Source organism: Manacus vitellinus, unplaced genomic scaffold (genome assembly GCF_001715985.3).
Source record: "Manacus vitellinus isolate BGI_N305 unplaced genomic scaffold, ASM171598v3 scaffold_47_pilon, whole genome shotgun sequence".
In the NCBI taxonomy this organism is placed as follows: Eukaryota; Metazoa; Chordata; class Aves; order Passeriformes; family Pipridae; genus Manacus; species Manacus vitellinus.
This window is the reverse complement of record NW_021940585.1, coordinates 3,854,547-3,866,153: the sequence shown is the minus strand read 5'-3', so window position 1 is coordinate 3,866,153 and position 11,607 is coordinate 3,854,547. Positions and strand designations below refer to the sequence as shown.

The following is an 11,607-nucleotide window of genomic DNA, read 5'->3' as shown; positions in this document are numbered from 1 at the left end:
GGGTCCGGGCCGGGGAGGGATGTGGGGCACGTGCGGGTCGGGGAACCCCGCGTTGGTTTCCGCCGCACTTCCGCCTTCTCCTCCTTCCCCCCCTCCCCAAGTGTAATTCGCGCCATCCATCTCTTTTTTGTTTGTTTTAGTTTTTTTTTTTTTTGGTTTAAGGATAGCCCGCTATCAAGTGGTTTTAAGTGCTTTTCTGCTCGTTTGGGATTACCCTGCTTAAAATGGGGAAAAGCGATGCGGAGCGTGGTGGGTTTAAATGTCTCTGCAGGGAGCGTGGTGTTTTCAGGGTTTCTCGAGGATGCGTTCGCAGTGCAGAACTTGATTAACAAAAGAGGAGCTCTGAATTGAAAAGTGCCTGTCGCACGTCGGGGTTCCCCAAGAGCTGCTCGCTCTGTCGCGGTATTAAAACGGAGTTAAATTTGGAGGGTCCTTTAATAAATGAATGAGAATCGATGATTTTGCAGATGAAAAGGTGGTAAGGGAGATAAGTGTCAGCGTTTGACTCTGTCTCTTATCAGTGTGAGTGGTTGTGACTAACTGGTTTGTATATGGGACATTTCCAGGCAGGTTTGGAGATGGATTATATGATTCCTATATGAGGATAGATGATTTAAGATACCAAGAGCCTTCAAATGAAGAACGCAGCGCCTCTGGACCTTCTTCCCTTCCAAGACCTCAAGTGAGTATTTCAAAGTCATCTGTGTCTTCAGGTTGTGTTGTGAGGCAGTGAGAACTATCCAGGAGTGAGATATCTCCCTATAGACCAAAAAAAAAGTGGGATTTTGCAGCTCTGTAGTAGTTTATTAACATTATTGTGTTCACTAAGCATAAAAATGATGTGCTGCGTTCGCTGTAGAACTTGCTGGCAGCCTCAGGAATCCCATCTGAGTGTCCTCAGCTTGTGTTTTAATCAAAAAAGTCACTTTGCAAAGGGTTGAAGTGTTCTGCCATGTCGCCTTGTGCTGATAAGTAAATCCACACACACTTTGCTTTACCTCCTGCACGTTTCCATTTTAGTTTCCCTCATGAAAATTCCAACGGATAAGTACTTAGGAACAGCAGAAGGAGCAGTGTGGGTTTGCATGGCTGCCAAACATCTCACAAAAGTATCTTTCTCCTCTGAAAACTTGGGCATTATCTGTCACTTCGTCTGCTACCAAAATAGCTCTTCATGGACTGAAGGTGTTAACAGGCTGCTCCACAAGGGCTGTGTTCCCTCAGCAGTTGTGGAGTTGGGAGATCTTTCCTTGAATTGATTCAGCTGAGCACTAGTGGTCATGTTTAGCTGTACTTTTGTACACTGATCTGTCTTTTAGATGGGTTTTTAATGTGTTTTGGCTCTTGTTCAGTTCTGGCAGAAGGGAAGGAGCTTGAGCTTAAAAAAGTCTCACTCTCTAAAAAGTGAAAATAGGCATTTCCCTGAGTAAGATGCATTTGGAAATCATCACCTTGTGGGATTTTATGGTAACAGGTATTAGTCATTAATTTGGTCTGTGCAAACCCGGGCATGGGTCTGTGTTTTCCCTTTTTGGCAATGTTGAGGGAGAGCAGAAGGAATTTAGGGTTTTGTTGAGCAGGAAAGTTTGAAGAGTAGTTGGCTAGGGTTTTTTTGTTTGCAGGGATATGGAAACATTGCAGTGTTTTAAGTTGTAGTGTAACTTCAATTGTTCATTACTGAACAAAAGTCAGTAGAATGGAACTCTCCAGTTAAATACAAGTATAACTCCAGGATTATTTTGTTTGACTGGTGTATCTTATCTTCATCTATATTTTGACCCTGAAGCCTGTTAACTTCCTAAAGCAAGATTAAGGATTATAACATGCTCAATTTTGCATGATGGTACATAAATAAAATACAACCTCAGTGGTATCATGCAAGCAGGAACTGAGGCACAGCATGCAAGGATGATACTCAATTTTAATGGGGAAGCATCTGGATTTAAGTGATATTTAGTTTCCTGGCAAGATTTTTCTGTTAGGATGTAATGTTACATGAGAATTGAGTCCTGGTGACTGCAGCTGCCCATTCCTTCAGCTGAGCTGCAGGAGAACATAAGTCTCTCTGCTTGGAGAATACATGGGTTGAATTCAGCCTGTCTAATTCAGTGTTCAGAAAATATCTGATGCACTTTTGCTGAGCCAGTTGTGTAGGAATTGGGCTGTTTCCTTGTCAATGAAAATGAAGTTTCGTAAGTGAGAGTTTGAGTTGTTGTCAGCCTTATTTCTTGCCTGCTGGTAGTGCTTTTACCAATAAAACAAAAGCTGTGGTTTGTGAAATAAAGCTGGTGTTGCCCAGAAGTCGTGGGACTTTGAGTGCAGCTCTTCTGAGTTCAAGTAAAGATGGATCTATATTTGTGTCTCACCATCACGTGGCAAATGATTTTGGGAGTCCTCTAAGAATGAAAATTGAGACCTTACTACTGTTGAGTCAGGTTTGAAATCCAAAACCAAGGTTCCTTCATTAAGAAATCGTTCCAGGATAAATGGAATAATGAATTCCTTGGTTATTTAGGGATTCAAAGGTACAGAATGTTTTCTATGAACAGCAGCATGAGCAGAGTTGCTGTTGCTCCTGAATAGAGAATATTAAAACAAATGTGAACCTAGTTCTGTGTTTATATTTTCTGTTTGTTTGTAAACTTACTGTTTGGGTCTGCTGGACTGGATAGTCTTTTAGCCAGCTCTGAAAAAAAAGCCATTCTTATCTCAGAGGTTCAGCCAGGCTCCAAGAAAAAGGCGTTTATTCGGAGTTACCAGGGCTGGGCTTTGTTGCTTTTGCTTCAGGCTCTCTGCAGAGGCGTGTCTCTCCCAGTACACTGCATTTTGGGGTTGATAGGACCCAGAGGAGTGGAACTTAGTAGGATGTATCCGATGGCCCCTCCTCACCATCGATAAGCACTGACTTCTGCAGGAAATGCCCATTTTTGGGGGCTGGTGAGCAAGAATTAACATTTGAAGGCAGCGCCAACAAACAGACCCTTTTAAGAGATGTGTGTAGTTGTTTTTGGCGAGAACATTCACTTCCCTTATTTACTGACCAAGCCAAGATGTTGGACTGGATGTAACTAAAAAGGAATTTGGTTTTATTGCTGTGGGGCTACAGGTTTATTTATATTTTTTGTTTGATTCCTGTATAGTTATTTTGGTTTTCAGGGATTCGGTTTGGCATGTGTCTGAGATCTTTATTTTTAGATTAAAGGACAAAATGGAAAACAGATGTTGCCACTGCAAGGCAGGGCTTCCTCAGGGCTGCATGGGATGAGACAACACCTCTGTGCTGTCCATCAGCATGGGGTGTCAGTGAGCAGAAAGGGGAATAACTGCTGTGCTAGTAGGGAACTGACCTCTGGGGAGTGCAGCATTTACTAAACTGCAAAAATGACAAGCTTGAAACATTTCACAGTGTTCTTCTCACCTTCTGTGGGTTCATTTCAGATGTAAATATTTTAGTGAGAGGCAGTGGTTAGGCCTGCTGTCAGCTGAGTGGGAGTAGGAGATATTCTCAATTATTCAAAGCTTCTAAGTCTGTCTTAAGATAGTTGTGCAGCTCTCTCTCCTCTGTGGTGACCAGACAGGACCCAAGGGAGCTGCTGGAGCTGTGTCTGAGCAGGGTCAGGTTGGATCTCAGGAAAAGGTTCTTCCCCCAGAGGGTGGTTGGCACTGACCAGGCTCCCCAGGGCAGTGGGCACAGCCCCAAGGCTGCCAGAGCTCCAGGAGGGTTTGGACAACACTCTCAGGGACAGGGTGGGATTTTGGGGTGTCCTGTGCAGGGCCAGGAGTTGGACTGGATGATCCTTGTGGGTCTCTTCCAGCTCAGGACTTTTATGATTCTGCCATACAATGGATACAACGATGTTTTGCCCTTCAAAGAAAAAACATGTTTGTTAGATTTTTTTTTTTTTTAAAGGATGGTTTACCTTGTCCTGCCCTGTCATCCTTCTGCTCCTCTCTCAGCTGGGGCACACCAGCCATATGTCACCTGCTGGGGTTTCTTTGTCTTCCTCTGGCAAGTTGTCTGTGTGATATTCCTGCCGCTTCTCGGCACGTTCACGTTACGTTGCCTGTTCCAGACAGGTGCAAGTTGCATCTGTCGTTGGTTGTGTTGCTGCACCCACGTTTAGAGCTAAACATAGCTACTCCCTGGCAGTTTGCTGACTAGAGATAGGTATTGTGTCCTTTTGGAGTGTTTGGCTCTCTAGGGTTTCCCTTTATGGATTTAAAAGCACGTTGCGTCCGTGCAAGTGCTGTTTCAGTGAGTTGCTTTCTCTTTGTGTACCTTTTTATAACTGTGCTTGTAACTTAATTTAATCCAGCATTTTATATTTGTTCCTAATAAATGCCAAACGCATTGGTGTTAGTGATTTTGTTTTATGTTGGTTTTACTTTTGTTCTTAGCCTGTGCTTTAAAAGATAAACTAAAGTCCTTTTTTTTCCTCTATCTGTAGGTTTCTATCAACAAACTCATGATGAAGGATCAGTCTCTGCCTGGAAATCAGGTCAAAGTGGAGCAGTTATTTGAGGACTCTGGCAACAAAAGGAGCAGTTCTCTCCAGAGTGCAGGAGTTTCTGGTTTAGACAGACCTCTCCCTTCCTTGTCAAAAGATAAAATCGTAGACAACGTAAGCTCTTCTAGAACTGGGGGCAGAGCACTGAGATGTCTTTCCCAAGCTCCAGAGCAGGCTGTCAAACAGTACAGGCACCAGTTATCTGCTTATGAGCAGCAAGAGATATTTAATTTTTCTGAGATTTACTTTGTGGGTCCAGCTGCAAAAAAGAGACAAGGAGTCATCGGCGGCCCCAACAACGGCGGCTACGACGACGACCAAGGCAGCTACATCCACGTGCCCCATGACCACCTTGCCTACAGGTATGAAGTGCTCAAAATCATTGGCAAGGGCAGTTTTGGACAAGTTGCCAAAGTCTACGATCACAAACTCCACCAACACTTGGCCTTAAAGATGGTTCGCAACGAGAAGAGGTTCCATCGCCAAGCGGCGGAGGAAATCCGGATCCTGGAGCACCTGAAGAAGCAGGATAAAACAGACACCATGAATGTCATTCACATGCTGGAAAGCTTCACCTTTAGGAACCACATCTGTATGACCTTCGAGCTCTTGAGTGTGAACCTGTATGAGCTGATTAAAAAGAATAAGTTTCAGGGCTTCGGTCTCCAGCTGGTGCGGAAGTTTGCTCACTCCATCCTGCAGTGTTTGGCTGCTCTTTATAGGAACAGAATCATCCACTGTGACTTGAAACCAGAAAACATCCTCCTAAAACAGTATGGGAGGAGTGCAATCAAGGTTATAGATTTTGGGTCCAGCTGTTTTGAGCACCAAAGAGTCTACACGTACATCCAGTCTCGGTTCTATCGGGCGCCAGAGGTGATCCTGGGAAGCCGCTATGGGTTGCCCATAGACATGTGGAGTTTTGGCTGTATCCTGGTGGAGCTTTTGACTGGGTACCCTCTTTTTCCTGGGGAGGACGAGGCAGACCAGCTGGCCTGTATGATGGAACTTCTTGGAATGCCACCCCAGAAGCTTTTGGATCAGTCCAAGCGAGCCAAGAACTTCATCAACTCCAAGGGTCACCCTCGCTACTGCACTGTCACGACGCACGCGGACGGCAAAGTGACCCTGAACGGGAGCCGCTCGCGCCGGGGGAAGGTCCGGGAAGCTCCGGGGAACAAGGACTGGGTGACAGCCCTGAAGGGCTGCGATGACCCCTTGTTCATAGACTTCCTGAAGGAATGCCTGAGCTGGGATCCCGCCGCGCGCATGACTCCGGGCCAGGCTCTGCGGCACCCCTGGATTTGTAAACGAGTGCCCAAACCGCCCCCTCTGGATAGAACCACCAACAGAAGGATCCCCAGCTACACAAGCTCCTTCCAAGGGACGGGGTCCAGGCTGCCTTCCGTGGTGGCAGGAGCCAACAAGCTGAGGGCTAACTTGGGATCTGACTCTGGTAGCAATATTCCTCTCTGTTCCGTGCTCCCCAAACTGGTCAGCTAGTGGGGAACTCTGGATTTCCAGAACACGCCCCTCATGTTCTAACTGTCCGTTCACGACGTGCAAGGAAATTAAATGCAGAGGTTTTTAATGGAGTTACTGTCTGTTAGAGGCTACATCTTGAATTTTCAGAGATCAGTCAAAATGTTCACATTTAAAGGGCTAACTTTTATCCAGTTGCTTCACTCACACCGTGGGGGATATTCCATTCCTGGGGAGGTCAGCTCAGCTGGTGGGTACAAGGACAGCGTGGCAGATGTGCTGTTTAAAAATGTTGTTTTAGAAATCAAGCTGTTTCTTATCATGGTTTAACAGACTCTTTTGCTTAAGACAGAAAGGGAACTTGATTTCAAATACATATTTTCAGTTATCTCCAACTGAACTCTTTTTATTCTGGGGAGAGTTTTTACATCTCTTGTCAAAAGCACAAGTGCATTAATGCAATGCATTAGGAACTTGCAAATTGCTAAAGTTTTAAGGATTTTATTTCTCTGCACTGTTTTTCCCTTATCTATCCTGAGATTTTAAAAAAAAAATGCCATGAGATGTAGATACCAAAAAAGGAATTTGTTGTTGGGAAAGAAAACACTTAGATGATAAAATTTCAAAGGAGCATAGAAATGCCATGAAACACAAGATATAGCTAAATAAAACTATGAATTTCTGTAACACTTGCTATTTCCCATAAAAGTCTGTGGGAATTGTAGGGGAATTTGAGGTCAGGCCTGGTCCATCACAAGAATTCCAGATCAGGCCTGGTCCTTCACAAGTGTGAGCCAGTTTGTTCAGGGCTAATGATGCAATTATGTTTCTTTGGAGCTCAAATTTCAATCACCAGTTCTGCCAGGTGTGTGTCTTCATTTTTCCTGTGTTGTTCCTAAAACAAAAACGTTGGACTTTTAAGAGCTGGTTTATATAGATGTTTGAAATTTTGGTCATTTAAAAAAAAAAAGTTATCTTTTTTTGTGTAGAGTGAATTCCATTGAATTACGTGAAGCTCTTTTAATAAAATGCAAACATGCCACTCCTGTCAGACAAGTAAAAGTTTTTAAGGCCTGGGATTGTGACTAGAAAATGAGGGGGTGGGGGAAAACACCAATGTAATAATTGGAAGTGTGCTCTGAAATCTAAAAAAAAAAAAAAAATCTGTGAAAACATAACCAGGAAAGACTGATAAACTGGTGGATCCAAATGAAAATATTTTATGGGAAGAGCTGCTTTATTTTTAATTGTATTCCTTCAGGCCTTTGGGTGCCTACATTTTCTCTTTCTTGAAACCCATGAGCTTGTATTTCTTCTTCCTTTATCTTCCAAGAACATGACAAGGGTGGTGTGACCTGTCATGACAACAGCACAGCTTGTTGGGGTGGTTCATTCTTGCAGCCTCATGGCCCGAGTCCATTTCCAAAATCATCTGATCCCTTGCCAGGTGTCTGAACACAATTTTAAATGCAATTCAGAGCTTTTATGAACAGAAGGTTTTAACCTGAATGACTTTTTCTCTGCAGCAGGTTTTGAATGTTAAAACAAGGAGTTGCCAGGGTGGTTTTTAAGACGTCCAGGAGGAGACCCTCCCTCTCTGAGGAGATGGGGCTGCATTCTGTCCTCTCTGGGGTTAATTTAGCACTGGGGAAATGCTGGGTGGAGGCCTTTAGAAAAAAAAGGCAAAAAGACAGAGCCAAAGCTCCAAACTTCCCAGGACTTTAAACTGAGGTTCCCAGGAGTTGGAATCAAGGTTCTCGTGTACGGAGCTTTTCTGAGTTGTTTTGTTTCCCAAGTGTCAATTCAATAAGCCTAGTAATAACATTAAAATAACAGTCTAGCTTTTATCTGTGCAGCTACCAGCATGTATGGCATGTTCATGGGTCACTTCCTCATAACACATGGCTGGTATTTTTTATTTTGCTTGGCTGGGTGAAGTTTTATTTGAATGGAGAACCAGGGGAGTGGATTTTGTGGGGAAGTGGCAGAAGACACCATTGATTTTTAGTAGAATCTCTAATAGATTTGGCACATTTTCAGAAGCCAGAAATATTCTTCTTCTTCCTCTGCCCTTTTTTTGTTTTGTTTTTTTTTTTTAAACAAAATATACCTGGTGGATTAGGAGAAACGAACCTTTCAGGAGCAATAGCTTGGTAGGAAAGATGCCTAAAAGCAGTTTATGCAGAGGCCATGAGGGGATGGTGGTGATGGAGCCTGACAGAAGGAGCAGGGTGTTGGTGTGCTGGGAGCTGTACAAACAGGTCTCTTAGGAACACCCAGCAGTGTCCTGCTTCTAAACCATTTTGTCTATAAAATGCCACGTGCAGAGTAATAATTCTCCTGTGACTTCTGGGAAGAAGTGACTCCAAGGTAACCCCTGACCTGGCAGTTCTGGTGCACACACAGTAATCTCACCTAAGGCTGGTGCTGTAAAGCTGCAGATAAAGTAATTAGCTGGCAAAAACATGGCTTTTTATCTAGAAATTGTGCTCAGCACACTCTGACTGCACGAGGTGCCTGTTGTGGGTTGTGTTTAAGACTGAGTGTTACTTGGGACTACTATATTTGAAAATCAAACACATGGTTCAGTGTCTTGTCTATACAGGTGAGAAGGAAGAGGAAGCAGCCTCAGCAGATATTTGCTGGATTGGAAAGGGCTTTTTCCTAACCCAGGCAACATAGCTGAGAATACTGGGGTCTTGTTTCCAATTCCTAATCCCAACTTCCTTCATAAAGCACTTGCTTTCACTGAATTCTGTGCCACAGTATTCCCAAGCTGGGAGAGCCCTCCAGGTGAGCTAATAATTTGGGAGAGAGGTGAGGAATTGTCCCTGTAGTACTGGACCTGTTGAATTCCCTGTGAGTTGGTGGAGGGTGGGACCACAGGCTGTGTCACTGGACTGTCATTTATCAAGGGTGGCCACGGTCACAGTGTCTGTGCTCACCAGATATGGTCAAACCTCAAAGTCACACTTGTTTTTTTGGAGAGCTAAACATTGGTGAGGTCTAAAATCACCAGTGTCCATCACTTTCGTGAGTTGTGCTACTGCTAAGAGTGTTGGAAGTGGTCTAAAATTAAACTTGTCAAAATAGATTAAGAGAACAACTATTATTTTTGTGGTAGCTTTGCTTTGCAGGTTTGTTGATCTGCCAGCACTGGAATTTCAGTCATGTTCTTCTTGGAAGTTAGCACAAAACATGCAGACTGCCTGAGTTCGTAGCAAAACAGGCATTGCATTTCTAAAAGTCACCCAAATTTGTTGCTTATAAAGTTTTACTGCCCCATTAGCCTCTGTGGGGTGAATAACACACTGCTTTTTGTCTGCAGTTTGAGCTTTTTGGCTTAGGTGTGTTTTTATATAAAAGAGGGACAGGGCATGAGCATCTGACAGGTGCACAGGGTCCAAAGAGAGTCCTGCCTGTCCACATGGCCAGGGAGAGGCCTGTTTTTATTGGAATTCAGTGGGACAGTGAGGAATTCTTCCTGTGGAACACCCACCCAGGCTGGGTTTAGTTCTTTGCAGGCTTGGTCTCAGTCACAGCAGCTGCTCAATGTGGGGTTTGTTTGACAGCAGTGACCCGATTCTAGAGATCTTCTGGGTACAACAGACACTCCTCACTAGTGGTTTTTATCCTTCCCAGCCAGCTTGAATGGGAATCCTAGTTGTCCAGGGACCTAAAAATTCACAGCAGACTAATTGTAAAGATTTAATGTCACTTTTGTGAAAGAGTGGGTGTGTTGCTTACAGTCTTTTTTTACCTGTTAGGATTTAATGCAGCTGAAAACTTCTCAAGCAGCAGTTTATCAGCAGAGGTTCTTTGCAGTGATCAGCCTCTTTAAAACCACCTCTGAAACAAAACCAGGCTCCTTTTTAAAGGCTTGTTCACTGCAGGCTGCAGCTCTTCTTGTTGTTTTTTTTTTATTTTTCTTGTTTAATACTAATAGCTGCTCTGGCTGTGAAACCTATACATGATGATCTCAGCAATGTCTTGCTAATCCCAGGCACACAAGCAAAAGGCTGATGCTGCACCCAGAGATCTCTGCTGAAATGATTGATACAAATCCCCTGCCTGCCAAAGTTTAATGCCCTTGTGGAAGTGGAGAGCCAAAATAATATGGAAAGATCTGTGGGACTTGTGTGCAGCACCCAGCTGAGGTTCAAAACAAACTCCCCTCCTGTCAGGGAGTTGTGAGAGCTACAAAGTCGCAGACACCACCTGATCAATATTTTTTTATTAATTTAGCAAAGATTTTGGGAAATGTGTACACTTCCTGCATCCCACTAGAGAACCCTGATGTTCTGAAATGCCACAGTTGCCTTCCAGCAGCTCCCAGTGTCCCGTGTGAAATCCGTGGCTCCCCAGAGCAGCCGTGGGGAGGTGAAAACTGTCCTGGACTCACAGGGAGCAGGGACTTTAATCCAAATAAATCCTTGCAGAGGGGCTCAGTGGGTTGTACAAGAGACCCCTACACACAGCACTGGGCCTTAGGACTTCACCAGCCAACATCTGTCTCAATCAAATGACCATCCAGGGGTTCTGATGCCTTGCAGATGTTCACACTAAATGTCTGCAGGATTCACAGGTTAGCCTTTTTTATTATAAATGCTGTGATGAGGTGTAAGATGGTGGGGAAAGTTGGAAAGCATCGAAGGTGCACGTGAGTATAACATTCTGGAAATAAGTCAGTCTCAAGCCACGTATCTAAATGTAACGAGCATTGATTTCCTAAAGTTGTGTTTCGGGTCGTTTTGAAAAAGAAAAATAAATCCGTGATTTTCTTTAGCGACAGAGTGTGCAAATTCCTAAAAGTCCTTGATTAAAAAGAGGGGGGAAAAAAAAAGGTATTGATGATTTCCAGCTGGTGGGACTTACCTTGTGCTGCCAGACACCACCTCCTGTGGCATCTGGACTAGAGAGGAGAGAGAATTTTCACTCTGTGAGCAGATGCTTTCAGCGTGTCTGTGCTAAATGTGCCGAGTGCCCTGGTGTGACAAATGTTCCTCTCGTTAACAGGGCTTTAATTAGAACCCACCAGAGTTTTTGCCATGACATTCTCCAGTGTCATTTTCTTATTCAGCCCACTGGAGAGCCTTTTTAAAGCCCAGAATCCCGCTTATCCCCGGGGCTGAAAGGAGAAATCCAGTAATAGCCACTTAGGGAAGATTTGCTTTTATTAGAAACCTATAAATGGGTAACCTACTGTACACAAGTGGATCTTGGGATGGTTTGAAGATGAAATCATGCTGCAGTAAAAAGGGCTGTAGCTACGACCTGTGTGATTAAACCATGTGTGTTACACGCAGGGAGTTTGCAGACAGCACCGAGGGATTTGTTGTTTTTTTTTAACTTGTTTTAATGTGGGTGAATGGAAAACATCTGATTTTTAAAAAGTTTGCAACCTGAAAACTTAAAAAAAAATATTTTATAATATTATATATCTTCAAACTCTAAAGGTAGAAATCTTACAATTATCAACTATTTTGCATTTTATACCTTGCTTTTCAAAAAAATGATCTTAAAGCTCTTTAATTTTCTCAGAGAATTAATACATTCTTGTACATCTAAAATTCAGCCAGATAGCTCCAATAATCTTCCACATTTATCCTTGATTTCA

At 43.6% G+C, this 11,607-nt stretch overlaps 1 protein-coding gene across 1 annotated transcript; it reads left to right on the top strand.

Moving 5' to 3' along the window:
- Positions 1-540: 540 nt before the first annotated feature.
- On the top strand, positions 541-7,219 carry DYRK3 (dual specificity tyrosine phosphorylation regulated kinase 3). The gene is made up of 2 exons (XM_029962550.1): positions 541-682; positions 4,449-7,219. Exons 1-2 carry the CDS (start codon positions 599-601, stop codon positions 6,009-6,011), a joined length of 1,647 nt encoding a protein of 548 aa, XP_029818410.1. The 5' UTR covers positions 541-598; the 3' UTR covers positions 6,012-7,219.
- Positions 7,220-11,607: the final 4,388 nt, after the last annotated feature.

Bases quoted from the DNA above. Each gene is read 5' to 3' on its own strand.
- DYRK3 (XM_029962550.1), top strand. From the start codon at position 599: ATGAGGATAGATGATTTAAGATACCAAGAGCCTTCAAATGAAGAACGC. The intron at 683-4,448 runs GTGAGTATTTCA...CTCTATCTGTAG, and splicing joins CTTCCCTTCCAAGACCTCAA to GTTTCTATCAACAAACTCAT.